Below are 18,463 nucleotides of genomic sequence, written 5' to 3'. Positions count from 1 at the left end.
TATTTCTCCCCCCCTTTTCCTTCTCTTCCCTTTGCTTCTCTTACCCTTTCCTCCAGGGCGGCTGTCAGACAGAGACGGAGGCAGCCAGAGAACTTCTCGTTGCTGCTGTGGCTGACAGCAGGGAGCCACTGGGATTGGACGAGCGACCACAGCTGCCCGTCATGCGGAGGGGCAGCCAGGCTCACAGGTGCACAGCGTCTGACAGATAATAGCAGATAAAACTCAGGCCAACCGGCCGCTCGCTCCTCACTAGGGGATGAGGGGGGACCCGTAGTGGAAGGGTGGTGGGTCAGATTGGGGGGGACAGCAGGGGCATGTTGAGGGGCAAAGTGCTTTGACAACTAGTGGCTTTTACTTAACCACCAACCAGCCAGACAGAGACCCCCGCCCACACACACAAACACACCCGTCAAGGACAGGCAAGGTCACGGATCTCAAATCCCTCCACAGAATCATTCCTGCAGCTTACTGTACACTTGGAGGAGGTTAAGATTGATTCAGAGCTTAATACAGAGTGTTTGTGCAGCTGCTGCGTCTGGAAAAGCACATCAAAACCCAGCAGTTGTCTTATTAGTTTATTTTTCTGCCATTACTTGCTGCTCTTTTATTACTCTTGTTTTAATTTCTGTTGAAAGAGCTGTGAGTCTCCAAAGTACAATAAAATCTGTTTATGCCACACAGCTTTTTCCTCTTGTATCCTCATTCTATTTCATGTTTTTATTCATATCCAAATCTGTTTTTCATCTTAGTGAGCAAATCTAAACTCCAGTGAACAAAATGCAAACACATTTTCATCTGTTTAAGCTCAAATAATGCTGACCCAAACCTATTTAAATCTGTGGTAAAATAACAATATTTTTCTGCAATCATGTCCACTTATGTCAGTCTAATTTCACATCTACTAATCTGGCAAAATACACTGCTACACTTCACACGGAAAAGGCAGAAAAGTAAGTAAAGAAACATCTCACAACAGCTCTTTGGCCTGGGCACACAAACACTGACAGTGAGAAAGTATGCCACATGTCATGCATCTCCTCTGCCATCCAGATGCAGGAAACAATCTCTCACTGCTGAGATACATTTAGTTCAGTGGCGGAGAAAACAGTCAAGACGAATCTAGCAATCAGGTGCTGCATGGCCTGAGACACACGGCCTGACAACAGTCCACCTCTGTTCTCAATGAGCTGCCACCACTGAAAGATGGGTACAGAAGAATTTAGGGCGCTGAGTGCAATTTTCCCTGTCCTGTAAATTTAAGAGATGGTTTGGATCATTTAATGTGGGGTTGTATGAGGATGAGGTTTTTGTCGATAATCAGTTCAGTTCACCGCTGCCCAAGACCCAGTAGTCACACAATAACACAATCAAAGCAACTAGCAACTCCTGTGTTCTGCAACCTTAAATGTCTGATTTCACCCATGGGGTTCGGTTGGTTTGGCGAGAGCGATACTTGACTTATGTAATGGCCATTTTGCTCAGGAAAAGGCTGTCTGATGGCAAAGTAAAGTGGTAAAAAATATTCTTAAGACAGTGTATACTTAAATTGATACTGGGTTTTTCTTGAAGTGTCCAAAACAACTTTTGTTGCTGACCCTGTCCACAGCAGTATTCTGCTTAACGTCTCTGCTGGTGACTACATCTGCACAGGTTTAACAGGATTGTTGATCAGTAACTATGAATCTAAAGTTATCTTTATAGCTGACATTTCTCGAAAACTCACTTCCTGACTATCCTCCCTGCTGAATGTCTGCTTTAACTGGCTTTTTGACTGTGATTGGCCTGTAAGAGTCGGTATCATTCCGCGGTCTCCAATAGAGGTCAGTGCAAAGTCACATTCGCGCACAGGACAGCAGGGTGGCGTAATGAGTAGGAGAATTTCCTGATTTAAAGGCCTCGGGTTCAAGCGTGCTGCTGTGTTGAAGTTTCTTGGAGAAAAGACAGAGACTGCCGTTCTGCTACTGAACCTGACGGCTGACCTGCCAGTGAAAGCAGAGCAATTAAAAGTAGAATTTCCCTATGGAAAATCAATAATTTATAAATTTTTTTATTTATACATACAGTTCTCTACATGCACACCCATTGGGCATACATGCTGCACACGTAGATCTGACAGAGGGGCTGGCCCAGACTCAGAAAAGGCTGATAATGACCTTGGCCATTGGCAGAGAATATCTCTTGGCAACACATGTATACCTGCACAGAATATTCTTAATTTAGCAGAGTGACAGGTTATCATATTAACTATTTATCATAGCGGTGAAGCCTTACTAATAATATCAGGTATTCACTCAGTTAGCAAATGCAATGTTTAATATCCTATAAGCTATAAGGCAGGAGTGTTACAACTTAATTTGATCTCAAAAAGGCCAGAACAGTAAAACCACTGCATTATAACCTATAAATAACAACACCTCTAAAATTGTTTAACAAGTACAAGTACATTCTTAAAACCTTGACAATGAATGAACCATTCATTTGAATACACATGATGAACAGCCAGATATATCTTAAGAAAAATAAGTGTCACATGTGGATCTACAAAGGCACAAAACACTTGTGTATTTTGGGACTCAACAGCAATATAGCATTTTACTTCTTTAGGATTTGAACAACTTCTCGAGATCTAGAAATTCTTTTAATTTTTCAAACATTTCAAATGCTGTGTAGTCACATCGCTGCAGCACTGCATTACCAACTGAAGTGGAAACTAATCAGGGAGAATTTAGGTTAGGTTATCCCTGCATAACAAATTACTTACAAATCAAAAGTTTTGGCAGTGCTTTAGCAACATGGTTCCACATTATTTCACAATAAAAGTTTCCTCTGTCCTGAAGCTGCTGATTGGCAATATTCTGCACAATGTTCAGTGTTTTTAAATGACCACAATAAGTATCAATTGATTTTTCAGGGAAAAACAGAATCTCTGATCTGCAAGTAATGACTGTTTTGCAATTTTTTACACTTTGGAAAGCCATCCATAGGGCCAGAGTGGACCCTTTGGTAGGCCGGATCTGGTTTACAGGCTGTGCGTTTGACATCCTTGCTCTAAAGCAAAGAGGATGCAATAGGTTGTGAATAACAGTGATATACTGGTTGTTTAGAGAGATGGTGCCCTGGCTCCACACACACACACACACACACACACACACACACACACACACACACACACACACACACACACACACAGTCCAAAAACTCAATCCACCAGCCATAACACAGAGACAGAGTGGCATCAACCTCTATTATCTAGTCCCTATGCTGCTAACACAAAAGGCTCCCTGGAACAAAAATCCAATCAGTCCTCTCTAGGAGGATTTGCTCCACAGCAGTGCTCAGCAACACTGGTGGCTCTGCTGGTGACAAAGAAATAATCTCAGAGCCCACAGCCTGTTCACAGCCTGTTTACTGCCGCCGTCACATCGCCCTTTTAGAAAGAGGACAGACAGAGTCGACGCTTCTCTGTTGTCATTTACTGTCCTCTGAGTTTAGCACTCTCTATCTCTCCCTCCTTTTCTGCATGCAGAAACATGAAACACATGGTCGACTGTGTGTACAGTGCGTGAAATTATCGTATTTGCGACACGGAATATTTACACTAAGCATTAGCAATATAGGCTTGACAAAATAAAGAACCTTCAGGCATATGGACTAGAGACAGGTTTTAAATTGTTTTTGTTGACAAATATTTTCCAAATATTTTCAATACTGCGCTGCCCCTTAAACCCACCTCCCCCCCTCCCCCTTCCTCCTGGCTCCTATCTCTCACCGTCCTCCATTCTTTGTCTGGTAAATTATCACACTCGTTCTCCATTCATTAGCATGCTGCTGCTTATTTAGCTACGCTGCTGAGAAGCCTTCAACAAAATCAACTGGAAAATACTCAATATGAGGCGGCCAGCGCGCCCCCTCTCCCCCTCCTCCCTCCCATCCTTCATCTCCTTCTTTGTTTGTTTTATGTGTTTTTTTTTAACCACATCAAAATGGAAGCATAGTCCCCCATAATGAAGAGGAGGGAGATAAAATATGCAAATTCACAGAGAAAGGATATAATTAGGGCAATAATAGGAAGTGTTGTTTTCACAGCTGCTCATTTACACAAAAGTCTGATAGTATTTTTTACAAATAATGTTCTTCCCTGTTTTCTCTCTCCCCTCCCTCCCACCCTCCCTCAAGGTGCAAAGTCTTGTGCTCCACTAAAAACAAATCTCTGCAGCTCTCCAGCATGAAAGCCAGTCAAGCACGCAGTGATCGAGCCACCCAGAGATTTCTATCAGCTCAGGTATGTACCACAGGCCGGGATAAAAAGCAGGAGGTTGCATACATGTTGTTGCAGACCTGTCTTTCCACCTTCCCTGGATCAGCTCACACTGCATAGAAACACCATGTCGAAAAGCACTGCATTTTAGAATGTGCAAGAGCAGCTCACACTTGCTCAAAGTATTAGGGACAACACGAGAGCTCAAAAAGCAATGCCTTTAGGGCTACAACTAATGATTCATTATTGATGAATCTGCCGATTATCAGTTTATGCGTGGCCAAGATCATTCAGTCTGCCTTATGTGTGCATGTGTGAGTTTGTGTGTGAGTGACCTGGAGCTTGTCTGTAGCTAATCTTACATACTGCTGGACCAATCAGCCTAAAATCTTTTGAGCACATTTATTACTGTTTGCTCAAGGATTTCTCATGGTTACTTATTGGGTTGGGGAGTAACTACTTACATGTAATTCAGTAAAATACATGCAATTATAATCTGCTACAGTAATTGGAAAAAAGTAATTAAAGTACAATTACTAATCAAAATGTTGTAATTACACATGGGGCTCCACCTAACTATACTTTTAGCGCAGCTTGGTAGAGACCTGCACTCTACTGAGTTCAGTCTTCTAGTTTTCACAATTAATCAGTTAATTGTTCAGTTTATAATATGTAAAAAAAAAAAAAAAAAGGAAATGACAAAGAAAAGCAGCAAATCCTGGGACATTTTCGCTTAAAAAAAGTCTGAAACGATTGCTTATAAAAATAGTTTTCTTTTTATCAACTAATTGATTAATCAACTAATTGCTGCGGCTCTAAATGTCTCATTCACCTACAAACTACATGGTGTCTGTTTGTTGTACGTAGATAAACTTCTGCCACAGACATTTTCAACAATTAAAGGAGGTCCTGTGCAGTGTTAAGAACTGGAGAAAAAAAAATGTTTAAACACTTTTCTCTATATTTTAAAAGGAGTGACGAGGACATAATTGGCATTTCAGAGAAATACAGTCAGCATGGCTAAAAGGTGCTGGAGACACTGAACTGCAACTACTTTGTTGGCTTTATCTTTGTTGCTTAACTCTAAGATGTGTGTGTGTGTTTATAGAAATATGACAGTCAATGAGGACGCAATGAGAGCTTAATGAATGAATGTAGGTTTCTTACGTTTCAGCTTAATTCAAACGGGGATTGGTCTGGCAGATAAAGATCAGCTGATGAAAGTCTGTACAGTTGAACAAAAAAGAAACCGGCACACGAGGGGTTAGACTTTTATTTATCTGCTAGAATAAAGAAAGAAAGATTAATGTTCTGACACAGACGTGTTTTCTTCAAAGTCAAACAGTAATGGTACCACCACAAAGAGCTTAAATATTCTCCCAGTGTTTCATGAAGCAAGCATTTCATAGGATTCAGAGGCGGGAGTGAGACTCTTACTACACCAGTATGACAGAACTCCATGAGTGCAATTTGCAAGAGGACCACGAAAAATACATCATAGTCAAAACAATAGCAGCACCACAACAAAGACATAAATATATGATATATCACTATATTGTTTGGGTGGCTGCCCAGAGACTTTCATCTGAAGAAATGGAAGCTATTAAATGGCTGAGAGAAGGCCAGGCTGGTGCATTGTGTAAATTAGAGAAAACTCTGTTGACCCCACGTTCACACTGCAGACAATTTGGTTTGAAGTAATCCCCATTTTTCTGACACGTGTTATGGAAATGAAAAAGGCACTGTTAATTCTGGCACTTCCTATGAGAGAAAGCAAAGCTCATGGGAACCTAAAACTTAATTCTCTCTGCACAGAAACCAAAATTAGAACAAAAAAAATGTACTTCCTTGTAGTTTTAGCAAAAAAAAAAGGTAATTTTACTTCAGTATTAGTTTTTTTCACAAAGTTTTTAGTTTAGTTTTGTTTTGTTTTAGCTGAAGTGTGGTAGGCAGACAACAAACCTGTTGCCGATGGCTGAGCTTTCTGTAATAACTGGCTCTGAACAGCCAAACCAATTTCCACGGCTCCTTATTTTCCTAATGGTGTGTTTGTTTTATTAACTGTTGCTCCTTCTGGCAATTTGAGCAACTGTTAGTGCCATCCCGGTAAGAAACCTCATTTTCATGTCTACTGTACTGGTGAAAGTGCGAAAGAGATCAGAAATGTTTATATCATTATTTCATTTATCAGATGTAACCTACTTTAAAAAGATAACCTAATAAATCATGGCTGTTTATCTGGGAAACACTTTTGCTGCCTGGTGAGAGACTCCAGCACATTCTTTCACATTAATTACATTTATTTCATCACTCACAACTAGAACTGGGTGTATAAGTAACCCTGTCCAATAGAAATTACATCTGTATATTACTAACTTTTTTCAAAGTTATGTTGTGGTGACAATGTAATTCCTGCTTGGATTATGTTTACAGACAATGTTTTCTTTGACACGCTGGATTTAAAAGGAGGTGTATTGGGTGGGTGGCAGTCGTACAAGTACAGATGCCTGCAAGAAGTGCACTTTTTAAGTTTTGTCTGCTATATAATTTGATGCAAACTGGTAGGAAAGAATAATGATGTGGGAAGCTATTTTTATTCATGCATTCGATGTACTATGTAGTATCCTCTGAAGAGCCCACTGGACTCAAAATATACATTTAAATTTGAATTGGACAGCGTGAGTAGATTTTACCTTAAAATTCCACCTTGAACAGGTTGTTTCCATGGAAACAATAAGGCTAAAATAGGGGCTGTGGCGATCAGCTCCAGTCGTAATAGTTTTGTCTGTATTGTGCATACACTCATGCATCTCACATGCTAAACTCACATACTTCAATGTCCACATTATAACTATGTGGAGTGAAAGATTCAGACACAGTGCCGGAATGTGAGCAGCCGGCTGTGACCTCTGACCTCAGAGATATGTACAGTGGTACTGTCTGGAGAGAGCAAAGCAGGAAACACAAAGAATATCTGTAGAAAGAGCAGCTCTAATGAAGAACATTTCTATTCTGCTCTGACAGAAACAGCAGGGAAATGGAGATACAAAGAGAGAAGTGATAGAGTGAAAAAAGAAGAAAGTGAGAGGAGAGATCTGAGAACTGCCTATTATCTCCACGCTGCTTCATTGCTTTAGACACACACACACACACACACTCCACGCAAACCTAAAAGTGTGTGCACAAGCACACACACACACACAACCATCCTCTCAAATCTGCCCAGATCTCATGAATATGATTGACCTTTTTTCCACTGTAATGCTGAGAGCGCATAAAGGGAAAAGGAGAAACTAAACAGAGGCAAGCAGAGTTAATTTAGAACAACACATTATTGGGTGCTGACTGCAGATATGGAAAAGGACAATCTAATCGATAAGCTAAAAGAATGACAATGGCCTCTCGAATCAATGTCTGCACCCCATTTTCTCACTGTGAAAAGACAAAGCCTTCAATGCAGGTGTTTTTGTTGCTCCGTTTGCACCTGTGTGTGTGAGAGTGTGTGTGTGTGTGTGTGTGTGTGGTATCTGTACATGCTCATGTGCGTGTGTGCGTACCTGGCTGCTGCTGTGGTGGAACAGTTGCCAGGACTAATCATTATTTAGTTGTGGCGGGTCTGGAAAGGTCAGCAGTCTGAAATGTCAGGCTGTGTTCAACAGGAGCCAGATGCAGCCGTGCGCTGCTCAAGTGTCCAATTAAAGAGGGCCGAGTGAGGTTTGAGTGGGTCTGTGTGTGGGAGTGAGTGTGTGTGCATGTGTTTGTGAAAACAGAGAGAGTAAAGAGATACTGTGTGTTTTTTGTTGTATTGTCTCCACTGTGTGTGTGTCAGAGTTAGACTGAATGTAAAGTATATATAGCCTCAACTACATGTGTGTGAATACATGTGTAAGTGTGAGTCATTCTTCAGAGCAGCTAATGAACGCCATTAGAGACGGAGGCCAACAGAGCAGCAGGGGCAGAATCCTTATCAAATCTCTTTCTCTCTCACACACAGCGCGTTATGAAGCCACTTGAGCCCATTAGTTTGTTCCCACCCTGTGATTCCTTCTGCCGTCCACGCTATGAAGACGAGACGTAGAGATGTGGATGATGGATGGAGAAGAAGGGAACAATAGAACACAAAGAGGGCAGAAACAAGAGGACAAAGGCAATGTGAGGAAATAAGATCCCTAATATATAACAGAGGATACACTCTTAGAAATAAAAGTGCTAACTAGAACCACATAGGGTTCTTTGGCTTGTCCACCCTTTTTGGTTCCTGTTTTTGGAGCCTTCTGTAAAGGTTCCACTTGGAACCCTTTCAGAAAGCTCTACCTTAAACTCAACATAAAGGCTTATACCTAGAACCATTTGTGAAACCTCTGATGAGACGTTCTACAGAGAACCCTACTATGGTGTAATGGTTTTATCTAGAACATTCTAAAGAGCTTTATTGAGAACACACTCAGTGTGTTATACAGAGAACCCTTTTATGTTCCAATATTTATCTAGAACCCAGCCAGGGGGTTCTACTGAGAGCCCTTTTATTGGTTCAAAGAACCCTTAACAAACCCTTTCTTCAAGAAGGGATTGTTCAGAAGCAAATGGATCTTGGTAGAACCTCAGCTCTTCAGGAAGAACCCTTTTGGAACCCTTATTTCTACATAGTGAGAGACGCTAAGTGAAACGAGCAGAGGAAGGAGTGCCGACAGGATGTGAGAGGATGACAAGGAGAAAGGGAGCGAAGGAGCGGAAACTCCTTTAATCTGCGGGGAGAAAGGAGAGGGTGTCCTGCCTGTGTTTTCCTATCAGAGTCATTCATCTGAAAGCCTCACCTGCTCTTCATACAGCCATCATAATAACCTTCACCGTGTTCAGTGTGTGTGTGTGCATGTCCGCTCACCTACTGTGAATAGTAATAAGCAGCAGGGCAGGATAAAATATGTCTGCCAAGTTAAGAATATAATAGACTTCCCTTCAAGGCCACACATAACAACAGCCTGAATAATGACCTGCAATAATTTACACAGCACACTGAGCTCTACACTGGTCAGAGGAGGAGTCCTTTCAGTGAGAATAATTGAAAGCTTTTTCAGTCTAGGGCCCAGATCTTCCTATCTAGGGCTTATCCATGAGCGTGGACTAAACCCTGAAGGAGGGTGGGAAGCTCACCTGGAGAGGGACATACAAAGTTAAAATAATATTAATTCAATGGGAAGTCAGAGACAAAAAACTTTGTAGCCGCTTGTTAGTTATCAGCTTGTTTTGCCATTTTACTTCACTTGGAGTGCTGAAGTTTGGCCAAAGCTGGGCTCATATTGAAGGAGTTTTTAATATTCTAATGCAGTGTTTCTCAAACTTTTTACACCACATACCCCCTCAGAAAATATTAGGCTCTCTAAGTACCATCATTATGACTGACATTAAATGCAGTAGCGCAGGCCTACAACATTCAGCTACGGACAGTTCACGCAGGAGGCAGATTTATTCCTAATAAGAAGATTATTTATTGTTGACTGTTGTCAGCCACAGCCATAAAGGAGGAGTACTAGAGCTGGCACTTAAACTCTTCCACATAGCTCTCACACACACACACACACACACACACACACACACACACACACACACACACACACACACACACACACACGTATTAACTTTCAGTCTCTCCATTTTACCTCTGCTTACCATCACATCATCCATCACAGTTTAGCTCGTAGCTAATCATGGATGACGTATTTACATGCATGAACATGGCTACGTAGCAGGCTAATACGGAAATAAAAATATACACAGGAAGGACCAAACGTATTTTAAATTAGATTTCAGTGGGTTCAGCCGCTTTGCAAAGCATTCAGATCCCCTCACTCCTCAGTTTTTGTTGTATAAGGTTTAATATAAATTTTATTGTTTTTCCTATCAACTTATACACTATAATGAGCCCTACACAGACCTCTAAGTAGGGGTATGTGGATAGGAAATTGACTTCCTGGGACTGTTTACTTACTACAGCGCAAAAAAAGAAGAACAGCAGAAGTGGTGGAAAAGAAAGAGTCTGGACTTACATTATGATGAACTTTAATAATGTATCTAAAAAGTCCTGAAAATCATCAACATCGAGCATTTATATTATATGTTGTAGATATAAAATGGACATGATGCTAAAAACTGTTTTCAGAACTTAATTTTGATGGATTACCGATGTTTACCGATGTTTCCCAAGTAGTTTCCACTTTAAGTTTCAGAATGAATTAGCAATTCCAACAAGAATTGTATTCAGGTATGAAGCGTTGATTTGTGAGTGACGGAGAGTGCTGTAAATATCTCCTTAAATCCTGTTGAGCTACAGCAAACCAAATAAGTGAAAAAGGCGGATGTCTACAGAACCCAGAAATAGAAATTTACACTGTTTTGAACCACCAAGTCTTTTCCCAGAACTGACCGGTCTAAAAGAGGTTCAGATTGTCTCTAAATAGATGGGAGATGGGAGACATCTCCGCAGCACACCGCTGATCACATCTTTTTATGAGAATGGCTAGACGAGAGTCAGTTCTCAGGAAAACACATCTGACAGCCCACCTGGAGTTTACCAAACTCAAAGCATTAGGAGAAATAGCCTCTGCTCTAATGAGAACAAAACCAGGTAAACAAACTACCTTCAAATGCCTTAAACATGAAACATGGTGATGGAAACATGATGCTGCAGTGATAATGATCAGAGGCATGTCAGGACTGAGGGATGATGTCCTTGAAGAAAACCTCAAAATGAACTTTGATTGGTCTGAAAATACACCTGTCACCAAGACAACCGTAAACCAAACAGCTACAGACAACACTCGAGTGACTTCAGCAGATTTCTCTGAGGCTTCAGCCTGGAAATAATCCTGCTGAAAATCTGTGGAAAGACATAAAGAACCAGAATTCACTTGTGTGCCCAAACTGATCTGACTGAGATTTAGAGGAAAAAAAAACAAACCAAACCAGTTGTGGAAAACCAGTTTTGGGTTTACCAAAGAAGCAACGCGTCCTCATATCAAAACAACAGAAAAGGTCGATTGCCAGCGACTCACAAAAGAACATATGACTGGCGGAGAGTACCAGCAGTGACAGGATTAATTGATTGATTTTATGGTGAGGACGAGCTGCAAAGAACAAAGTTTGACATAAGTGTTCATAACATATATTTAGTTTAAACTGCAAACATAAATAAACAAATAGGGAAATGCATGCAGACTGATGGTAAGACAAAAAGTTTCACGACAAATAGTGAAAACAGTGAAAGGATCTGACTGTTTTCTGCAAACAGTGAACCACTGGGAAAAGCTGAGGTGAATCATTATCAATCATTCACTTAAAATATTTTCGCTTTTCCTTTGTATTGTTTTGTGTTGATCTGTGATACAGTATGAAGCAGTTTTAATTAGCGATAGTATTTTTTTTGTTGTTGTTGTTTCTTCTACAGCCATCAGTGCTAAAATATGTTTAAATAGAAAAATCATATTGTGATCTTAAAATCAAAAGTCAAATGAAACCGTGTATTTGGAGAATCACGCCGCCCCTAATCGAGAATATGGTCTAGACCTGTTCTTTATGAAAGTGTCTCGAGGTAACTTCTATTATGATTTGGCCATGTATATAAATAAAACTCAACTTTACCTTCTTTGTCTTCCTCACTTGACCACAAAAGGTGTCACACTAAAGTCTTTCTCACACTCTCTCACTAGCTCTCTCTCTATTAAAACTGTGAAGGCTTGGGGGCGACTCCTGCCTCTGCCCAGGGCCTGAAGAACAGCTGCAACGTAAACCTGCTAAATTAACCCGGTCTCCGTGAGCCTCACATATGCATTATTCTAATCAAAGCATATTAGATCATCCAGATACTTTAGACATATGGGTCTCTGTATCCTCCTTGCCGTCCCCATCTGTTTCTCCTCCCCCGTTTTTTCGAGTTTCTCCTTGCTTTCCATCTCAGTGGATTCCTCGTTCTCACAGCTGCCTCTTTTCAATAAGAGACAGGCATAGATTTCTAACAGTGCAACTACTTTGTGACATGTTTCCACATCCAGTCAAACTTGGAGCACCATATGTGTATCCGACTGTTAAATGTTAGGAGTCTGAGGTGCATACTGGATGTTATTCAAACTACTTTCCACAAACTGTGAACATATTTCGCCTCTCATGCATACTGAAAATAAAAGGAAACCACACTACAAACAGTGCAGTGATACAATAGTCTATTCATGTTACTTATTAAAACCTGTTTCAGTAGTGCTTGAGTCTTTCAACAGTGTGTCACATAAGAGGGATTATACACAACATCTCAGTTGTGCACAACAAAGAATTTCTGTAATGTTTATAGCATTTTGATATTGTTTTCAATATGTACTGTAGGGCTGTTCACTGTATCTACATGGTTCAGTGGTGTATATGACCATTTAGGTGCTGTTTATATCTACTGCAGTGTATTTATAATAATATTACAACAGTGAAAATGCCAATTTCCCAGATCCCAAAGTGAAGTCCTGAAACTGACTTATAATGAAGACAAGCAACAATTCCTGATGAGGAATCGTTGCCATTTTTGCTTTAAAAACGCCAAAACAGTTAATCAATTGTCAAAACTGTTGCAGGTTTTTCTTTCTTACTTACTTACAGTTTCAGTTCTGAATATTATATTATATTATAAAAGTACATATATATACAGTATATGAAGGTAGAGAAAATACATGAGTCTTGGTGGACTGTGTGCCTGTATGAGTACAAAGTATTTCAGCTGTGTTTATGGTCTTGTAACATATGGGAGTGTTTCATAACATTAAGATGTGAAAGCATTTTGTAAACACATACCAAGTAAAATGTGTTAACATGCACTTTAGAGGCTACATTACATCCCATTTAGATACTTTTATGCACATACAAACAAACAACACGCACTCTAATGACTCACACTTTGAGACATTCACACAGTTCACGCATATACATACAGTCACACAATTATTCATTATGTGTACATGCAAACACACGCCTACACACACAGAGAGACTGTGATCTGGTGTCGCACAAAGGCTGGCACATAATAACAGTATAATAAGAAACTTATATAAAAATAGTAATTTAGCACCCGAGGTTCTGAGGCTTCTTGAATCGGTAACTTATTTTAATTTTCACAACACTTACCTTTTATTTAATCCAGCACTGCATCTTATTGGCAACATGTATTTTTTGTTTTATCACTATAATTTATTTTTATTGTTGTTTTTCCTTCACTTTTGCCTGATTTTACAAAATACCATCAGAATGGGACAATGAAAGTTAACATGTAAAAATAACAACAAATCTCATGGTAGGATTTGACATTAGCCCAAATGTAATCCATCACATAAGCAGAAGTTGGATTATTCTAATTTAACAGCTTTAATAAAAGTATTATGACAGTCTAGACTGTTACAGTTTGAGTTATCTGACCTGTCTAATCTCCTAACAATCCCAAAACGAGTACAAAGTTTCCCACATGCTCTATAAAACCTTCCCTTACAACACACACAAACAGATAAAGTAGAGGGAGCATACACTCGGGGGCTAATGTTTGTCCAAATGACTTGTGTGCCTACAACTGAAATTCATGAGTTGCGTATTATCCCGTTAAAAAAAAAAAAAAAAAAGCTTCAAGGCAATAGTTCTTTGACATTTAATACATCACATCCTAAGACGGCATCCCTGAACACACATAGAGCTGCTCAAGTAACTGACCAGCAGCCATCAAACCAGCGGTGCTTCTGCTCCAGGGTGCTCCACAGCACAAGCACCATGTTATCTGCACTTGTCCAACTACCCAACTGTGCACTTATGTGTGTGTGTGTGTGTGTGTGTGTGTGTGTGTGTGTGTGTGTGTGTGTGTGTGTGTGTATGGGGGGGCAGTATCCAGAAAACAGCTTGTAACCCTTTTAACATCTAGAAGTGGCTTAGGGGAAAATACAGTAGGTGCCTTACTGGCACGTTTCTGCCAAATCAAGATCACGTCAAATTAAAAACATGGAACGTGGAGCATCATATCAGCGCTGGAGTGAAGCTGAAGTAGAGAGGTGGCCTGTGGGCAAAAGTCATAAGATGTCAGGGACTTACCGGAGTTGGTGATGGTTAACAGATCCAGACGGCGCTGTTGCTGGAAGAAAAAGAGAAAACAAAGTCAAACAAATACATTAAAATTATCAGCAATTATCTATAATTATCTCACAGTCTTGCAGAAATTCTGCTAATCAATCTCACGTATGCCGGATTTGATTTCTTGATAGTAGTTCAGATTATTTCACATGTGAACAACATTTCTAGTTTTTTCTAGTGCCGTTTTAAGATGCACTGTGCTATAACTGCACTGTATGACTGCTGGCTGACAGCTGTAAACACAGTGACAACTCCTGACACTTCATGTTAAAAAATTTACATTCAACTTGTCAACGTTTGTATTTTTTAAATCAAAATGTCTTTATTGAGATTTTGCAGGGTATGACAAAAGTGCAGTGCTGTTTGGTATTAAAGAGAAATGAGAGGAGTTTGAGAACATAAGCAGCTGGCACCAATGCCAACATATAAACAAAGCATCAAAGGACAACAACACAACAAGGGCTGTATATGTTTACTATATATACCAACAGTAAAACAATCCCTCCCTGCTCTGTGCTCGTGAGCTACATATAATAATATCAACCTGCCACATCAATGACTTTGGTGAGTTAGTGAATATTATATAATGTAGTTAGGCTGTGCTTAATAATCAAACATTTACAGCATCTGGAATATACTTACTATCTTGATGTATGCTCAGTGCAATACACTGTGCAATAATTCATCTGTATAATACATGTGTAATACATACAACATTGTCATTTACACCATATATAGCATGATGCACATTTTGTACAAAATACATTTTTTATTTCGTTATTTTCTGTTTCTTTTTCTATTTCTTCTAAATATGTTGCTGTTATATATTGCAGAATAAGACACATTTTTACATAGTTCTTATTGAATATACTGCTGTAATGACTCTGTTGTATTTCTAGTAGAATGTTCATATTTTGTACATATTATTTTTTATTATCTTATCATTTCTCCATGACCAATTTCCTCCCAGGATCAATTAAGTATAGCTGATTCTGATGCTGATTCTAAGTCAGTGGACAGGGCAGCGTCCCTCCACCTGAGCTGTACTGCTCGCCAAACCAGAAATGAAACAAAGGATGAACTATGTCCTTTTTCTGTAGTTTTCCTCTCCAGTGCCCCAAAAAAGACCAACCAAAGAATTTTTCTGTGGGATTTCATGGCATCTAGAGGTGAGTTTATAGATTGCCAAAACCTTATTGCACTCTCCACTTTGATGAGTGTAGGGGAACCTACAAGAGGCCAAGCCAAGAAACTTCAGCTTAACTTGAAAGGCCACGTCTGGAGCCAGTGTTTGGTATGGAAGAGCGATTCATTCTAAAGTAATGAGAACACAGCTTTTCTTATTTTCAGGTGATAATACGCTAATGAAAACATACTTATGAACAATATATTCTACTTCTGCCATATTCTGCCAATAAATCCTCATAAATCTTACACACTGGACCTTTAAATGTGTAACATACGACATTTAGCCCTACTAGATGCCAACAAACAACTACTTGTACAGTTTGATCTGAGTTTTGTGGACAGTATGTGCTCAGACTTCTCCTAACTTTGTTGAGTAAATGAAGCATGCTTTGTTTTGGTCTGAGATAATGATGCTCTACAGTGATTTCTAATGACAATGAATGTTACACAGCACCTTTAATTTTAAACATTTACATTCAACTTGACATTTGACTCAGTGGTATTATTTTACAAACTCATTTTGTGTTAAAGATGCGGTGTCATCATTAAAAAAAAACATATTTCTACCAAGCAAGGTCTTAACAAAACTGATCTTCTATCAGGGTAAGTCTTAGCGTAGTACAACATTCGATATGAAAAACCAACGAGCTTGTATAACCATAAGTAGCTTCTACACCACTCGGGTGTGTGTGTGTGTGTGTGTGTGTGTGTGTGTGTGTGTGTGTGTGTGTGTGTGTGTGTGTGTGTGTGTGTGTGTTTGTGTGTGACCTCATGGGTTTCTGATGGAGTGTGTTTGAAAGACTGCAATTTTACACTCGATGTCTCCAGCTGTTGAGAAGGAGTCTAGAGTAGGTGCTGGCTGGCTACCCCTCTCTTTAACCTGCTGCCTTTCTCCACACATACACACACACACTTGCAGACACACATACACTTGACTGTTGAGCACTGCAGTAATCAACACCTCAGCCCTCCTCATCTAGCAGTCCCTCAGGAAAGAAGATCTTCACATCCTAGGAAAGGATGAAGGGTCTGTGTGTATGTGTGTGTGTGTGTGTGTGTGTGTGAGACACAGTATGGCTGGGTCACAGTCAAAGCCAGCTTTTAGGACCAGACTGCATTAATATTCAAGCACCATACTAACCAGTTGCTGAGAGGGATAAGCAAAGAGACTCTCAGCATGCTCCTTCTCTCTTCACATACAGTGCTGCCTGAAGTGGAGCTCTCTGATAGGCTACTAAACACTTATTTTAGTATTTAGCAGCTGCGCTTACTCAGAGTGACTTATAATATAGAATATGAGTGGAAACGAGTATACTGGGTGTAACCATGGAAAAAAATAGTTCACCAACACTGTAGTTATAGTAAAGAACTCAATGTCAAGTTTTTTTTCTATCATTTAAAAAAATGTGATCAACAAGGACACAGGATGGAGCTTAAGGTAAGAAGGAAAATATATTTATATGTTATGTTAGGGTGTGGTGTGGTGTGTGTTGTCTGCTAAATTAAAGGGCTACACAGTAATTAAAGGGCGGTCCACACCAAGTACGACAACTATAACAATAACGCTAATGATAACGATGTGAGCCACCACACTGATGAATGATAATGTTCTGTAAACAGTGGCGACGTGTGCGTGCTGCTCGTGCCAGCTGTCCAGTTTAGGAAAACGGATATTGATGACCTGTTACTACTGTATGATGCAAAGAGAAACAAAGAGAAAACCAGATGCATATGAGTTCACGGTTTTCTCAAAAGACAAGAGAAACTGCAAAAGTCCAGCGCTTACAAGAGTCGTTGTTTTTTGAAGACAAATTTTATTCATGCTTTTGTATGCAACATCAGTTTGAATGTATCCTGGCGACCATCACAGAGAATATCAGTAACAACATCTGAGAAAGATCTTGTAGATCGAAACATTTTAAACACAGTGCCCTCTAAGACAGTTTAAAATATTTATTTGGAGCCCAGCAGCGTGCAGACTTTTTTTGGGTTTTTTTTTGTCTTGCTCCTGAGGATTTTTGTCCAGATGTGGTCCCTCTTCTGCAACATCAATAAGGATCACACAAACCCAACAGAGACCCCATAAAACCATTCACCAGGGCTGTTGCAGTTTAAGTTGTAGCATGGATCCCACCATCCACCTCAGTTAGAACGCTTTCTAAAATGATATGTTTATAGATATTTTTGTAGTTATCGTTCCTGGTGAAAAGCAGGAGATCAGACGGAGACCAGACACAGAGAGAGGTAACACACACTGACTAAGTACTGTGTATTTAAGGGCAGGTGAAGCTAATCAGAAATCAAAAAGGAGGTAAAAACACAGGAAGTGAACAAGCAGAAACAAGAGGAAAGACAAGAACTACAAAATACAACAGTGTACTTTGTAAATGTAAAAATAAAAAGTAAACCAAAAAAGAATACAGACCAAAATATCTGACAGAGCAAAGAGCTTGGGAGGAAAATTAAATTTAAAAAGCTAATGAGATAATGCATTTCCTAAGTAAATTATTGCAAGTTGATGAAAAAGATGCGGCGGTGATACTGCTCAGTGCAGAGAGGGTGGTATGAGGGCCTTATTGGATAGTTGAGACTTCAGTCAAGTACGGAAAATGGTAAAAGATGTTTGTGCTGTGATTGAAGGAAGGTCATTCCAGCATAGAGAGCCCAGAAAAGACACAGCACGATTTTGAGTTTGGGAAGCTGGAGTGTTAGATAAGTTGATTCATTTGCTTATTTTATTTTTCCTTGAGTAAAAATATATATACCAGTAGAGTATGGCTGGCTGCAGGTTACCGGTAAAGATGTGGCTGTAGTTCAGTGTGTCTGGTGGAGGAGGTGTGGATGATGGGGTGAGTGACCATGTAAGCAGCAGAGGTC

The 18,463-nt window shown here is 39.9% G+C and overlaps 1 protein-coding gene across 3 annotated transcripts in view; it reads right to left on the bottom strand.

Moving 5' to 3' along the window:
• The window catches only part of agbl4 (AGBL carboxypeptidase 4), a 543,878-nt gene that overhangs the window by 106,225 nt on the left and 419,190 nt on the right, over positions 1-18,463 (bottom strand). For all 3 annotated transcript variants that reach the window (XM_084722272.1, XM_084722271.1, XM_084722273.1), the window contains one exon: positions 14,360-14,399. In XM_084722272.1, coding sequence (XP_084578398.1) covers positions 14,360-14,399 — 40 coding nt within the window. The remainder of the gene's footprint in view (positions 1-14,359; positions 14,400-18,463) is intronic.

Source organism: Lutjanus erythropterus, chromosome 7 (genome assembly GCF_056507025.1).
Source record: "Lutjanus erythropterus isolate fLutEry1 chromosome 7, fLutEry1.hap2, whole genome shotgun sequence".
NCBI classification, from domain to species: domain Eukaryota; kingdom Metazoa; phylum Chordata; class Actinopteri; order Lutjaniformes; family Lutjanidae; genus Lutjanus; species Lutjanus erythropterus.
The sequence above is the reverse complement of the archived record's forward strand: the minus strand, read 5'-3'. Positions and strand labels throughout refer to the sequence as shown.